The sequence below is a fragment of the Myxocyprinus asiaticus genome, chromosome 33 (assembly GCF_019703515.2).
Source record: "Myxocyprinus asiaticus isolate MX2 ecotype Aquarium Trade chromosome 33, UBuf_Myxa_2, whole genome shotgun sequence".
In the NCBI taxonomy this organism is placed as follows: Eukaryota; Metazoa; Chordata; class Actinopteri; order Cypriniformes; family Catostomidae; genus Myxocyprinus; species Myxocyprinus asiaticus.
Window position 1 is genome coordinate 26,547,406 of NC_059376.1, and position 14,866 is coordinate 26,562,271.

At 44.4% G+C, this 14,866-nt stretch overlaps 1 protein-coding gene across 4 annotated transcripts in view; it reads left to right on the forward strand.

The window, feature by feature from the left end:
* LOC127424217 (S-adenosylhomocysteine hydrolase-like protein 1) overlaps positions 1-14,866 on the forward strand; it is a 48,255-nt gene that overhangs the window by 19,353 nt on the left and 14,036 nt on the right. For 2 of the 4 annotated variants that reach the window (XM_051669202.1, XM_051669200.1), the window contains exons 2-11: positions 4,051-4,165; positions 5,805-5,948; positions 6,739-6,839; positions 8,676-8,778; positions 8,899-8,993; positions 9,102-9,208; positions 9,396-9,512; positions 9,639-9,702; positions 9,908-9,996; positions 10,681-10,751. In XM_051669202.1, the coding sequence (XP_051525162.1) occupies positions 4,051-4,165; positions 5,805-5,948; positions 6,739-6,839; positions 8,676-8,778; positions 8,899-8,993; positions 9,102-9,208; positions 9,396-9,512; positions 9,639-9,702; positions 9,908-9,996; positions 10,681-10,751 (1,006 nt within the window). Of the gene's footprint in view, positions 1-4,047; positions 4,166-5,804; positions 5,949-6,738; positions 6,840-8,675; positions 8,779-8,898; positions 8,994-9,101; positions 9,209-9,395; positions 9,513-9,638; positions 9,703-9,907; positions 9,997-10,680; positions 10,752-14,866 lie in introns of all 4 variants that reach the window. The other 2 variants (XM_051669201.1, XM_051669199.1) reach the window with 1 other exon arrangement.

Below are 14,866 nucleotides of genomic sequence, written 5' to 3' on the forward strand. Positions count from 1 at the left end.
TCACTGCCAGTGCCCACGGTGATGTAGGTCGTTCCCCTGTCACTGCCAGTGTTCATGGCCACGAAGGCCATTCCCCTGTCACTGCCAGTGTTCACGGCCATGGAGGTCATCCCCCTGTCACTGCCAGTGCCCATGGCCATGGAGGTCGTTCCCCTGTCACTGCCAGTGTTCACGGCCACGAAGGCCGTTCCCCTGTCACTGCCTGTGCTCATGACCACAGAGGTCGTCCCCCTGTCACTGTCAGTGCCCACGGTGATGTAGGTCATTCCCCTGTCACTGCCAGTGTTCATGGCCATGAAGGCCATTCCCCTGTCACTGCCAGTGTTCATGGCCATGGAGGTCGTCCCCCTGTCACTGCCAGTGTTCATGGCCACGGAGGTCATCCCCCTGTCACTGCCAGTGTTCACGGCCACGAAGGCCGTTCCCCTGTCACTGCCTGTGCTCACGAGCACGGAGGTCATCCCCCTGTCACTGCCAGTGCCCATGGCCATGGAGGTCGTTCCCCTGTCACTGCCAGTGTTCACGGCCACGAAGGCCGTTCCCCTGTCACTGCCTGTGTTCACGACCACGGAGGTCGTTCCCCTGTCACTGCCAGTTCCCACGGCCACAGAAGTCGTTCCACTGTCACTGCCTGTGCTCACGGCCATGGTGGCCGTTCCCTAGTCACTGCCAGTGCTCTTGGCCATGGAGGCCGTTTCCCAGTCGCTGCCAGCGCTCCTGACCACGGTGGTTGTCGATGAGCCTGTTCAGTTCCCCGAGGCTGTTGATGAGCCTATCCAGTTACCCGAGGCTGTCGACGAGCCTGTCCTGTTCCCTGAGGCTGTCGATGAGCCTGTCCAGTTCCCGAGGCAGTCGACGAGCCTGTCCAGTTCTCCGAGGCTGTCGACAAGCCTTTCCAGTTTCTCGAGGCTGTAGACAAGCCTGTCCAGTTCCCCGAGGCTGTTGACGAGCCTATCCAGTTACCCGAGGCTGTCAACGTGCCTGTCCTGTTCCCCGAGGCTGTCAACGAGCCTTTCAAGTTCCCAGAGGCTGTCGACAAGCCTTTCAAGTTCCCCGAGGCTGTCGACGAGCCTGTCCAGTTCCCCGAGGCTGTTGACGAGTCTGTCCAGTTCCCTGAGTTTGTGAGTCTCTGAGTCTTCCACGGCTCTTCCACGGTCTCCACCTCCTGCGTCTCAGCTTCCTGTGGCTCCACCCCCTGAGTCTCCACCTCCTGCGTCTCCGTCTCCTGCGGCTCCGCCCTCTGAGTTTCCGCCTCCTTCGTCTCCACCCCTTGGGTCTCCACCTCCTAGGCTGCCAGACCTCGCTCCCTCTCTGGACCCACTTCCCTGGACCCCGCCACCGCCTCCACCCTGGTCCCCTGGTCTACGCCTGTCTCTGGGCCCTCCACTGGCTCCACCATGAACTATTTTTTTGTTTTTTTTATGGAGCGTCAGGAGCCACTCCTTAGATGGGGGGCTCTGTAACACTTGGGACATTTGCCTTAGTGGCCACTAGAGGTTGCTAGGTGAATTAAGACTTTAAGTTTGAAGTTCTGTGTCTTCCTTGTTGTGTCTCTGTTCTCTGTCTTCCCCTTGATTGATCCCAGCTGTGTCTTGTTAACCTTGATGGATGTAATGGTTTGTTCTGGGTTCATGTTTTGTGTTGAGGTTCTTATGTTTTTGTTAAATAAGCCTACACTTAGATCCTCCTTCTCTTGCCTCGTTCCTGCAAACGTTACACATGGATGCGATTCCCAGGAACACACAAACTGATAATTGTATACCTTGAATAATTTTAAAATATGTCACTTTGGATAAAAGCATCTGCTAAATGCATAAAAATGTAAATGTCAAATATTACAAATTCTGTGTCATGACATAACACTGGAAAACCCTGTAATCTGGTAAACGCTGTAATGTCAGTAAATCCCTGATTTAATCACTCTAAAATCACGTTAACACGTATAATTTTTACATTTTGTGGCTATATCTTTGAAACAGTGTGTCTTTTAATGTTTATGGACTCGCCCCATTCACTTTCTTAGTAAGTGCCTTACTGTAAACCCAATTTTTTATTTTTTAATAAACAAGTAATGAGTCTAAATTATTTTTCGTGGTATTCAACATGATGTCACATGATGCTGTCAATTGAGTTTAACTCATATGTGACCCGGAATATTCCTTTAAATCAAACATAACTTAGAATTTCATGAAGTCTCCTGAGCTAAGAAAGAGCAAGCTCTGAGCAAAGAAATTTCCCTCTGGGTCTCCATATTGCCTATATTTCACAGTAGGAATTGTGATGGCAGCTGTGTTTTGTAAGGGTGAGGGATCTGCTGTTTTGCTTTGGAAAAGTTTCAGATTCATGGGTACTGTAGAATTGTCCAGCACTGTTTTGCAGGGATGTGCTAGTCTATGATCAGATCCTTGAAACATTATCCCCTGGATGAAATCTCATGTTTTCATATACCACACAGACAGAAGAGCTGCCCTCTGTATTTGTCTCATGTCTGCGCTTGAACCGTAAACAGGGTAATAGATGCTCTGATTGTTTGAAGGCTTCTAACCAACAAGCACACACATAAATGCATTTTCTCCTGTCTGGAATTTATACTCACTCAAATGTCAGTTGTTAAGGTCACAGGATGGAGGATACCTCAGTTAATGTTCGTATTACAAAAGACTTGGTGAACATAGCACAGCTGTTTTTTCTTCTAAAGAGTGGCTGCCAGGAAAGTGATGCAACAGTGACAGGAAGCATGTTTTTTTGTTTGTGCCGGACACAAATGTTCATAGTCTATGTTTGGTTACATATCAAACCAAATGATTTAGAATGATACACTCTGTTTGCTAAAGCAAAGCCATGTTCCTGTGTTGTTTTTTTAACTGTAAATATGGGTCTTCATATGCTTTGAAGCAGAGCGTCTGATGATCCATGTCAGTGGATGAGACTTCCGTGTATGAAGACAGCATAAATCAGGTCTACAGAAGGAGTGCAGTCAAAAATACAGCTCTGCTTCAGTTGTTTAGCTGTGCATTAGTGGTAATATTGAATAGTCTGCCATGAAACCCAGACCCAGATGCCCCAGCCCTCCCTATCCTCCCTTCCATTTCAGACATGATACATCAGTCATACATCAGGTTTTTGTTGTGTTATGTAAAACAATGATTGATCTGTCTTATGGTGTTATATGGGCTGTAATTTCAGCACATATGACTTTGTATGGCTTACACTGCTAGAACAAAAAAATAGCCTGATTTTTAAGGTGTTTTGAGCACTTTTCAGTTGATCAGGCTTGGAGACCAGCTGGAAGACCAACAAAACCAGCTGAACTCAAGCTTGGCCATCTTGAATCAGCTAAGGCTGATTTTGGCTGCTTTTTTGAGGTACAGAATATACAGCAGTTTATTTGAAATTCGTTGCTCTACCATCAGTCAGTTTTATCTGCATCCTTCACAAAACAAGAATGCACACACATATCCACCAGCTTTAAGCCAATAAATAACCACACATCCCATGAATATTTATAGTTTTGCATTATTAAAATATCTGAAATGACACTGAAATCCCCTGATGAGATATCTGTTCCCCACATCTGTTATGTAATTGTCAAATATTTTAATACAGCAGTGAGCGGATACTTTTTATAGCTTCCTTTTGGGCTTTATTTAGACCATGTACAAGCCATGCTGTTCTCTGGAGTATTGTAATGTATTTAATTTTAAGTAGTTTTGTTTCAAAGTTATACCAACAAACAAAAGGATTTTTGAAATTATTCTAAATGAAGCCAGATGGGCTGAAATAAAAAAGATAATGAACACTGGTTAGATTAAATTCTTGCTTATCAAGGTTAATGTACTGAAGTATGGTGTAATACTTTATATACGTATTAACATAAAGTAAGTGCAGTCTTGCTTTAATTATCAACTACTTTTGTGTGTAAAAAGGTGGTGTAATACTTTGAATTTTTTATTCTGCACTGCTTTAAAGGTATGTACAACAAAAACACGTTCATGTTTTTATCTCTTCCCCCATCCTCTCATTTTCCATATCTCCATCTTACTGCAGCAGATTCAGTTTGCCAACCAAGAGGAAAAACAGGAGTTCAGCAAGTTCCCTACAAAGACCGGGCGTCGCTCCCTGTCTCGCTCCATCTCTCAGTCCTCCACGGACAGCTACAGCTCAGGTCTCTGCCACATCCACCCTCACTACAGGCCAGGCATAGAGCTGACACACACACACACACACACACACACACACACACACACACACACACAAATGCACGTATCAATGTACAGTGGCATGAACTGTATTTACATTATAAAACAAAATGTCAAACTAATTGCCATTTATTTTAAAGAAGGATAGCACAAGCACCCTTTTCAAACAAAACATTTAAATAAAGTAAAAAAAGTCAAAGATTTGGACACTCTCTGCTTTTCAAATGTAGTGAAACATATGTCCGTTTATGTGATGAACTACACCTGTGGCTACTCTGATACCAGAGAACTGACTTCTACATCCCAAAAAATTACCTTATGGCTAGTTAGTTCATTTAAAAAAAAAAAAAGAGCTAAGAAAAGTGAAGTTAATTTTGAGAAAAGCTTTGTATTTGTTTGCAGATGGCCCTTGGTTTGATATTTTATCTAATGAAATGACATTCATACATTTTAATTTGCATATTTTATGTGGCTTAAATGTCCAAAAAAAAAAAGAAGCAAGTTCATATGTAGTTCATTGGAAAAGCGGTAACACAAACTGCAACACAAACACAAAAAAAAAGTCAAGTCATGCGGTGTGAGTTGTTAAATAAATCTATATTAAATGGTGACACTTTAAAATCAGGTCACATTTGTTAAAACTAGTTAACACAATTAGTTAACATAAACTAACAATGAACAATTATTAACAAACATTTACAAAGATTAATAAATGCTGCAAAAATATATTGTTAATTGTTTGTTCATGATACCTTATGCATTTACTAATGTTAACAAATGGAACCTCATTGTTAAGTGTTTCCAGTTTAATGTATACTGTACATTGTAGGTCAAAAAACATATTTAGTATGTGAAGTGATTTGTATTAAGTTTATAGCAAAAACTTTTCGTCAGCAAAAAAATCATTGTGGCTAAAACTGCTTATTTCTTGTCCATGTTAGTTGTGTGTTGTGTAATATAATCCCAGGCCAGTATAAATAGAGCACTACAGACTTTTTGTAGCATTGGTCCTGGATCAGACAAATTCACATTCCTAAATAGTTTGTAATACCAACAAAAGTGAGGGATAAACATTCCTATGTTTGTGACTGCATATGGACCCCCTGCTCCTAAAATAGCAGACTGCTCACAAACAGACGTCACAAAATTAGTTTGCAAGATCAGAAGAAACTGTAGTTGACGCATAACGTGTCCATGGATTGTATTTTTATCAACTTCAAATTTTTTTATTAAAATGTATTTAAATATAAATGTGCAAGTGTATATCTTAGGTCCCGGGCACCATAACTTAAAAAATTTAGCTTAAAGTTTTTCACTTTTTTCCTTCACTTGTTGAATTTTTAAAAGCACTAATATTCCATTTAGTCTCTCTATAAAAATGTGGTCATAAAAACGGCATGTATAATAATTACAAAAGAATTGCTAATTGCTGTTTAAAATAGATGGGAGTATAGCATGTCACACCACAGAAATACATTTTGTGAAATTGTTTTCATATAAAATTCAAAAATTAAATTGCTTGATTTGATATGATTGGGGTGAAGCTGATATGCCGTAAACATAGTTGAATGCATTGTTGTTTTTCTCCAATGTAAATGACTGTAGCGGCCTCATACACCGACAGTTCAGATGATGAGACGTCTCCTCGTGAGAAAAGCCAGGTCAACTCAAAGGGCAGCAGTGACTTCTGCGTCAAGAACATCAAACAATCTGAGTTTGGTCGGCGGGAGATTGAGATTGCAGAACAAGGTAAGGAGATTCACTCCTTTATAATTTGTGTTAGGTTTTCTGACCTGTCCTTTGTAGGAACATTTTGGTTTCATGTGATTGCAATAAGATGGCTGCACTTGTATAACCATTACTGTATGCAGATCTATTTGACAGGGATAGTCATCATTTACTTACGCTCATATTGTTCCAAACTCATGACTTTCTTTTTCCTGTGGAACACAAAAGGAGATGCTGGGTTGTATGTTAGCATCAGTCACCATTCTCTTTCATTGCATCTTTTTTCCATACAATGAAAGTGATTGGTGACTGAGGATGTCATTCTTCCTAGACTCCTTTTGTGTTCCACGGAAGAAAGAAAATAATGCTGGGCTGCAACAGAATTTTCATTTTTGTGTGAACTATCCCTTTAATGTAAACACATTGGCAGAACCAGAGCTCGGCTGATATTCTGTCATCTTTTGTGTCGTAGTCAAGTTCTGTAAATTAATGTTAACAGTTTAGTAAAGTACTGTTGAATCAAGACATCTATTGTACCTGTTGTGCACAAACACAGGTGTTGAATAAGTGTTGTCAAGCGGACATGGTTCGGTAACAGCTGCTGCTGTCAGGAACAATCAATGGTCTCCATTCAGTTGCCTGGTTTTGTCTTTTTTAAGGGATAAATGGGTCAAGATCTCAATGTATCCATCACAATCAGTTCACATTTAAAGTCTTTCCCACGGTCCTTTTGAATGTGTTTAAACCTGAACTTAATAATAAAATTTGTGCCCTCATACCTTTCATAACAATGTACCCTCTCAATCCACAGACATGTCTGCACTCATTTCCCTGCGGAAGCGAGCCCAGGGCGAGAAACCCCTCGCTGGGGCTAAAGTGGTTGGCTGCACCCACATCACTGCACAGACTGCAGTAGGTTCATTTCTACTAGCTCTGCAGGGCCACACTTATTTGCAACCTACTCTCAACCTACAACAATAGTGTTTGATTTTAAAACTATTATGTTTATTTATTTTTTGGATAAAAATTAAATAGTGTGCTGTTGCTGGACACTCAAAAAAATAACTCTTTGGTTGAACTTGATTCAGTCATGAACAGTGGTTCCAAGTGTTTGAAATAAGTTGTCTTTAATTAAAATTACTGTAATTTCAATTTAAATACCTGAAGTAGAGGGAACCAAACTGAATCAAGTAAACCCAACAAAAATTGGACATGTCAAAATCACTCAAATGATACACATTTAGTGAAATGCTAGCTAGTGACAGTAAATGCTATCATACTAAATACATACTGGTGGGAAGCACTATTGAGTGTAACTTTATGGTTAGCACAGTAATTGCTCAATGGAAAAAGCAACATGTAGATTACTCAAAGTGAATTGGTCCTTAACGTTGGCTCAGACTCCACTCTTTCCCATGATGGTAACCCCCAAGCTACAACAAATACGAAATTCTTCTAAATCTCAATAAAACAAAACATTAAACACTAACAAGTCTCCCCTTTATATTCATCTTGCACAAAGACATATAAAATAACACTTAAAGGTGCTGTAAGCGATTTTAGCGTTCTGAAGCTTTCACGTGACTGAGCCTTTGAATCAAACCCCCCCCCCCCTTCCAAAACTCCACCCTCCAAAGATAATTTTGAGGCCAAAACCAAGCAAAAGAGCAGCATTGTTTTTTCCTGTGGCTGTCAAATTCAACAGTGGCACAATAGCGCCCTCAACTGACAAACATTATGAATCATAGCCTCAATGATCCGCTTCAAATACGACACTAGGAGAACAAGAAAATTATTGACAGGTGAAAAGTGTCAATGTCCGTGGTCCACCGACACATTTTTGTTTGCTGTTTACAAAGTCTACAACTGCCACAGAGATTGGTGAGATATCTCAGGACACTTATTTCATTAATATCTTTAAGGGATTAGGTCCATTTTTTGCATACTTTTCCATGAAAAAATTGCTAACAGCACTTTTAATTAAAAGATTTACTCTCTCTGTTAATTCCCACATAAAGCATGGGAAATAGAAATCCTCTGCTCAGATTTAGTTAACTATACAAAAAATATTCATGTTGTCCTAATGCAAGTGGATTAAGTAAAACTGACAAGACACTTTTTTTAGTTGAATCAATTTACAGTAGTTAATTTAAGTTCCCTTCATACATGAATTTTTTGAGTAATATTAACATGGGAGGATTAAGTAAAACTGACAATAGTGAAAGTGCATTTTTTTGAGTGTATGAACATCACTTTTAGGGCCTGATTTTGGTATATTGAAATTATTGATTGATCAATAACTTTCTAGTAAAAATAGCCGATTTTTTGTGTGTGTGTGTTTGTGTGTAAAAATTGTGTACAGTAAGTGGTTATTTAATTCCAGCAATTTTGTGTACATTGTATTTGCTATCATTATATGAAGTTCCAAACGTAAGTTCGGGTAGGTGCTAAAAGCTCAGGCCCTGTCCTGTGCTCGAGCCCCTCCATTATGGACAGCACGCCAAATACTTTAATGGGCTCCGGGACAGTCTGAACCAATGAACTTGTGAAGTTCTATAATACTGTATATATATATATATAACTGGCTACCCTGCTACCCTGCTACCCATATTGACTGCTAATTTAGATATTTTTGGTCATGCAGTTGAATGCTGAATAAATTGAAATGACATGCTTATTAAATACCCTAAGTTACCCTTAAAGCTAAAGTATGCTTTGGGTTTTGATGTGTCATGCTGGTTTTTTCAGGTCTTGATTGAGACACTTGTGGCTCTGGGTGCTCAGTGTCGCTGGACTGCCTGTAACATTTACTCCACTCAGAATGAAGTGGCAGCAGCTTTGGCAGAAAGTGGTAAACATCCCTCTAAACATCCACTGTTGACTTGACTCCCAATTCCAAACTTGCTCAACTATTTCATTTGGCCTGTCAGTCTGAACTCACTCCTCAATTATCATGTGTTTCCTTTTAAAGGTGTATCCGTTTTTGCCTGGAAAGGAGAATCAGAAGATGACTTCTGGTGGTGCATTGATCGCTGTGTCAACATGGAAGGCTGGCAGGCAAACATGGTATAGAGCCCTGTGCTTATGGTCCAAATTATATTATAAGAACTGAATCTGTATTTAATCTTCAAAACAATTGTCAGGATCCCTTTGTGTTTACTTTGTTTCTCAAAGATCCTGGATGATGGGGGTGACCTGACCCACTGGGTGTATAAGAAATACCCCAGCGTCTTCAAGAAAGTGCGAGGGATTGTGGAGGAGAGCGTTACAGGTGTACACAGGTAAGGATGAACTGTGGAAAATGTGCACTATAGTAACCTTTTAAAATACACAGTTACATTTTTATTTTGTTAAAAGTTACTTATTTATCATGAACAGCATCAACTACATACTACGTAACTACATACAAAAGATGTGACCCTCCCTGATACTTAATCTGAAAATCTCTATTCTGTTTCATGCTGTTAGGCTGTACCAACTCTCCAAAGCTGGGAAGCTTTGCGTCCCTGCTATGAATGTCAACGACTCTGTCACCAAACAGAAGTTTGATAATCTGTACTGCTGCAGGGAGTCCATCCTGGATGGGTAAGACCACCTTCAGTGCCAAGGTGTGCTTTTCTGATTAGCTTAACATATCACACCTTCCTCTGATGCCTTTATCAATATACTGAGGAAGAGTATAATCACAGTTGACTTCCTCTTTCTTCATAGTCTGAAGAGAACGACAGATGTGATGTTTGGAGGGAAGCAGGTGGTGGTTTGTGGTTCTGGAGAGGTCAGTCGAAATTTGATCTTGTGAAACACCTCTATAAATATAATTTAGATAATCTGCATCATTTAAAAATAATCTCTCAACTTCTCTTAACTGTCTGACCTTAAAGGCTTAACGAATCATTGCTGCATGTACAATGATTCGTTAAATCGAAATTGAGAATATTTCTCTATGTTTTATTTTTGGCCTTGTTTTGGCTGTGATGTAGGTTGGAAAGGGTTGTTGCTCAGCCCTAAAAGCCCTTGGAGCCATCGTGTGTGTGACGGAGATTGACCCTATTTGTGCCCTTCAGGCTTGGTAAAACAAATAAACACACAAAGTTTGTGTTCATCCAAAACCTTAAAGTCAATGTAAAATAGCATTCACAGCCCATTTTACTTTTTGTAATGTGACGTATTTCAGAGTGAAGCAGAATATTCAATGAGAAAAAATGTAGAGTGGATCTTTTATCCGTCTGGAATTGATTGGACTGTTAAAACTGGGCATTACATACCAGAAAGGAGCCAGGGGGTTGAAAAAAAAGAGGAATTTGTGACATCAGGTGAAGCAAGTTTTGATGAAATATTAAGAAAAATGTTTTTATTTGGTATATTGTGCACAAGAAGAGGAACATGCATTAGAAACGTACATGGCGGCAGTTTAGATTTTTTCTTTTGACTCTAGTACTCAAGAAAAAATTAAAACTTCATCAACAACAGAACATATATACTGCCTTAGTACTTAGTATTCATAAAGCAGATTTGCACCAAACAGCTTGAGTAAACTAGACTCTCAGAGACATTCACAGATAATATTAGAGCTCTCCATATTTTGCCAAACATACGGCCACAGGAAGTCTGTGCACAAGACAAAGTTCACATTTATGCTTTCATTTACACACATATTTCCCCACTACCTGTATAAAGACCTCAGATACAAGCTGAATGTGAGCTTGTGGTTAATATCTGTGGTTAATATCTTGTAATTTCTGTTTCCTCATAGTATGGACGGCTTCAAAGTGGTGAAGCTTAATGAGGTGGTACGCCAAATAGACATGGTTATCACTTGCACGGGTAGGTCTGGCTGGCTTCCACTTTAAAAATCAATTTCTTCTGTTGCATGTAGCTCTTATCAGCACAAATACATCCTCTCAGATGCCCTTACATTTAGCTGCTGTGAAACCCCTTGGTTCGCCCATTGACAGCTGCTGCTGAGTGCTGGGGAACTCTAAAGTAGTCTGGAAAAACATCATGGTTACTTGTGTAACCTCCGTTCCCTGATGGAGGGAACGAGACGTTGTGTCGATGTAGTGACACTAGGGGTCATTCTTGGGAGCCCGAGACACCTCTGGTCTTTGATAAAAGGCCAATGAAAATTGGCGAGTGGTATTTGCATGCCACTCCCCCGGACATTCGGGTATAAAAGGAGCTGGTATGCAACCACTCATTCAGGTTTTATGCTGAGGAGCCAAGACCAAGGTCCGGCCATTTCAGCGGGTAGTTCAGCGTTGTGGCAGGAGGGACACAACGTCTCGTTCCCTCCATCAGGGAACGGAGGTTACACAAGTAACCATGACATTCCCTATCTGTCACTCACTCGACGTTGTGTCGATGTAGTGACACTAGGGGTCCCTATACAAAACGCCGCAACTGGCTGAACTGTGTTACGTGAACTGGCGGTGTGTGGCGGGCAGACCACTGTGTGCCTCGTAGCCAGCACACCAGGTCGACACGTAACCTCCCCCAACATAGTTATGAGTGTCGAACGGCCCTTTGGGGACAAGTCGACTACCCAAAAGATAGAGACAGGCTAACCCAGTCGTGGCCTCTTTTCCCCGTCTTTTTTTCCACTCCCTAAAAAAGAAGGGGGATTATCCGACTGGGCCGCCAGGTCTGGGGGGGGGGGGATATTTAAGTGGAAAAATACGTCACATGTTCTTTCCGACCATGTGGAGAGTCTTCAAGGTAGATCCTACCCAATGGGGGAGGAGTTACTACAAACATGGAGACTGGGGCAGAGGGGCTCTGCCCAAGGAAGATGCAGTTTGCCAACAGGGAAACGAATTAGCAGAAGATATACATCGCATGGGGTTAGCCTTACAGGGAACCGCCACATGTGGAGCACCTACCCCAGAACAGGACTCTTAGTTAGCACGCGTACTGGGCCGGCAGCGAGTCTCTCCGAAATCTCGACTGCCACAGGGCTCGGAGGAAGTCAACCAGGGAACAAAGTTTGTGAACACTACTGGGAATTAATGCTGCACGTCTTCAGATCAAAAGGAGGTGGAAGGCGCTATGTGCAAGCGATACACCCGGCTGGCTATCTCGGGCTTATCTGCTTGTATTGCATGCCACTACCTGGGATGAAACCAGTTCCACCCGGAGGTTGTAGAACCTTGCAGAGGTGTTGGGTGTTGCCCAGCCTGCTGCTCTGCAAATGTCTGTTATAGAGGCACCCCTGGCCAGGGCCCAGGAGGCCGCTACACCCCTGGTAGAATGGGCTCGTAGCCCTACCGGGGGCGGCATGTCCTGGGCGTGATATGCCATAGTTATGGTGTCAGTGAGCCAGTGGGTGATCCTCTGCTTGGAGACAGCGCTTCCTTTCCGCTGTGCATCAAAGCAGACAAAGAGCTGATCAGAGATCCTAAAGCTCTGCGTGCGATCCAAATAGATGCGTAAAGCGCGCAGCGGACACAGCAACGACAGGGCTGGGTCTGCCTCCTCCTGGGGCAGTGCTTGCAGGTTCACCACCTGGTCCCTAAAAGGGGTCGTGGGAACCTTGGGCACATAGCCCGGTCAGGGTCGCAGGATCACATGAGAGTAGCCTGGACCGAACTCCAGGCATGTTTCGCTGACAGAGAACACTTGCAGGTCTCCTACCCTCTTGATGGAAGTGAGCGCAGTCAGGAGAGCAGTCTTCAAGGAGAGTGCCTTAAGCTCGGCTGACTGCAAAGGCTCAAAGGGGGCTCTCTGTAGACCCTGAAGAACTACAGAGAGGTCCCATGAGGGAATGAGGTGCGGTCTGGAGGGATTCAGCCTCCTGGCGCCTCTTAGGAACCTGATGATCAGGTCGTGCTTCCCTAAGGACTTACTGTCAACTGCGTAGTGGTGTGCTGCTATGGTGGCAACGTACACCTTCAAGGTGGAAGGGGACAGCCTCCCTTCTAACCTCTCCTGCAGGAAGGAAAGCACTGATCTGACTGCGCATCTCTGGGGGTCTTCCCGTCGGGAAGAACACCACTTAGCAAACAGATGCCACTTAAAGGCATACAGGTGCCTCGTAGAGGGGGCCCTAGCCTGAGTGATCGTGTCTACCACCGCAGGTCCCGTCCAGGGGCCAGACTTGGATATTCCAGAGGTCTGGTCGCGGGTGCCAGTTGGTGCCCTGTCCCTGAGAAAGAAGGTCCTTCCTCAGGAGAATTTGCCGGGGGGGGGGGGGGGCTGTCGCGAGGAGCTTGAGGTCCGAGAACCACGTCTGGGTTGGCCAGTAGGGTGCTACCAGGATGACCTGCTCCTTGTCCTCCCTGACCTTGAACAGGGTAACGCATATTTGCGCAGGCCAGGGGGCCAGCTGTGTGTCAGCGTGTCTATGCCGAGGGGGGCCTCGGTCAGGGCGTACCAGAGCGGGCAGTGGGACGATTCTTGGGGGGCGAACAGGTCCACCTGTGCCATCCAAATCGACTCCAGATCAGCTGGACCACCTGAGTGTGGAGTCTCCACTCTCCCCTGAGGGTAACCTGCTGTGACAGCACGTCCGCTGTAGTGTTGAGGTTGCTCGGGATGTGAGTGGCTCACAGCAACTTGAAGTGCTGCTGACTCCAGAGGAGGAGATGGTGGGCGAGTTGTGACATACAACGAGAGCGCAGACCACCTTGGCAGTTGACATATGCTACCATTGCCGTGTTGTCTGTCCGAACTAACACGTGCTTGCCCTTGATCAACGGCCGAAACCTCCACAGGGCGAGCAGAATTGCCAACAACTCGAGGCAGTTGATGTGCCAATGCAGTCGTGGGCCCTTCCACAGGCCGGCAGCTGCATACCCATTTCAAACAGCACCCCAGCCTGTTTTGGAGGCGTCTGTCGTGTCCACGACGTGCCTGGAGACCAGTTCTAGGGGAACACCTGCCCGTAGAAACGAGAGGTCAGTCCAAGGGCTGAAAAGACGGTGACAGACCAGCGTGATGACCACGTGATGTGTCCCATGGCGCCATGCCCATCTCGAGACTCGAGTCTGAAGCCAGAGCTGAAGTGGTCTCATATGCATCAACCCGAGCAGGGTGGCTACCGCTGAGGATGCCATATGCCCCAGGAGCCTCTGAAAAAGTTTCAGTGGAACTGCTGTTTTCCCTTTGAACGCCTTCAAACAGGCCAGCACTGACTGGGCGCGCTCGTTCATGAGGCACGCTGTCAAAGAGACTGAGTCCAGCTCCAAACCGAGGAAAGAGATGCTCTAAACCGGGAGGAGCTTGCTCTTTTCCCAGTTGACCCGAAGCCCTAGTCGGCTGAGGTGTGAGAGTACCAAGTCCCTGTGTGCGCACAACATGTCCCGAGAGTGAGCTAGGATTAGCCAGTCATCGAGATAGTTGAGAATGCGAATGCCCACCTCCCTTAACGGGGCAAGGGCTGCCTCTGCGACCTTCATGAAGATGCGAGGAGACAGAGACAGGCCGAAAGGGAGGACCTTGTACTGATACGCCTGACCCTCGAAAGCAAACTCGAGGAAGGATCGAGACGTGGAAGTACGCATCCTTCAGGTCTACCGCTGCGAACCAATCTTGATGCCGGACACTCGCCAGAACGCGTTTTTGCATCAGCATCTTGAACGGGAGTCTGTGTAAGGCCCGGTTCAGTACTCACAGGTCCAAGATTGGCCGCAACCCACCGCCTTTTTTCGGTACGATGAAGTACTATCGCGCCCTTCCGTAGGAGGGTAGCGATCTCCGTGCGCAAGGTAGCAGTTTTTGTCCTTGACCAAGGTGAAGTGGATACCGCTGAACCTGGGCGGGCGTCTGGTGAACTGAATCGTGTAGCTGAGTCGGACGGTCCGGATCAGCCATCGAGACGGATTGGAAAGCGCAAGCTACACATCCAAGTTCCGTGCAAGGGGGACCAAGGGAACAACGTCGTCAGACGTACCGGCAGGTGGGGCCTCGCGGTGGGGCGGAGCTCGAGGTGTCACACCACGTCA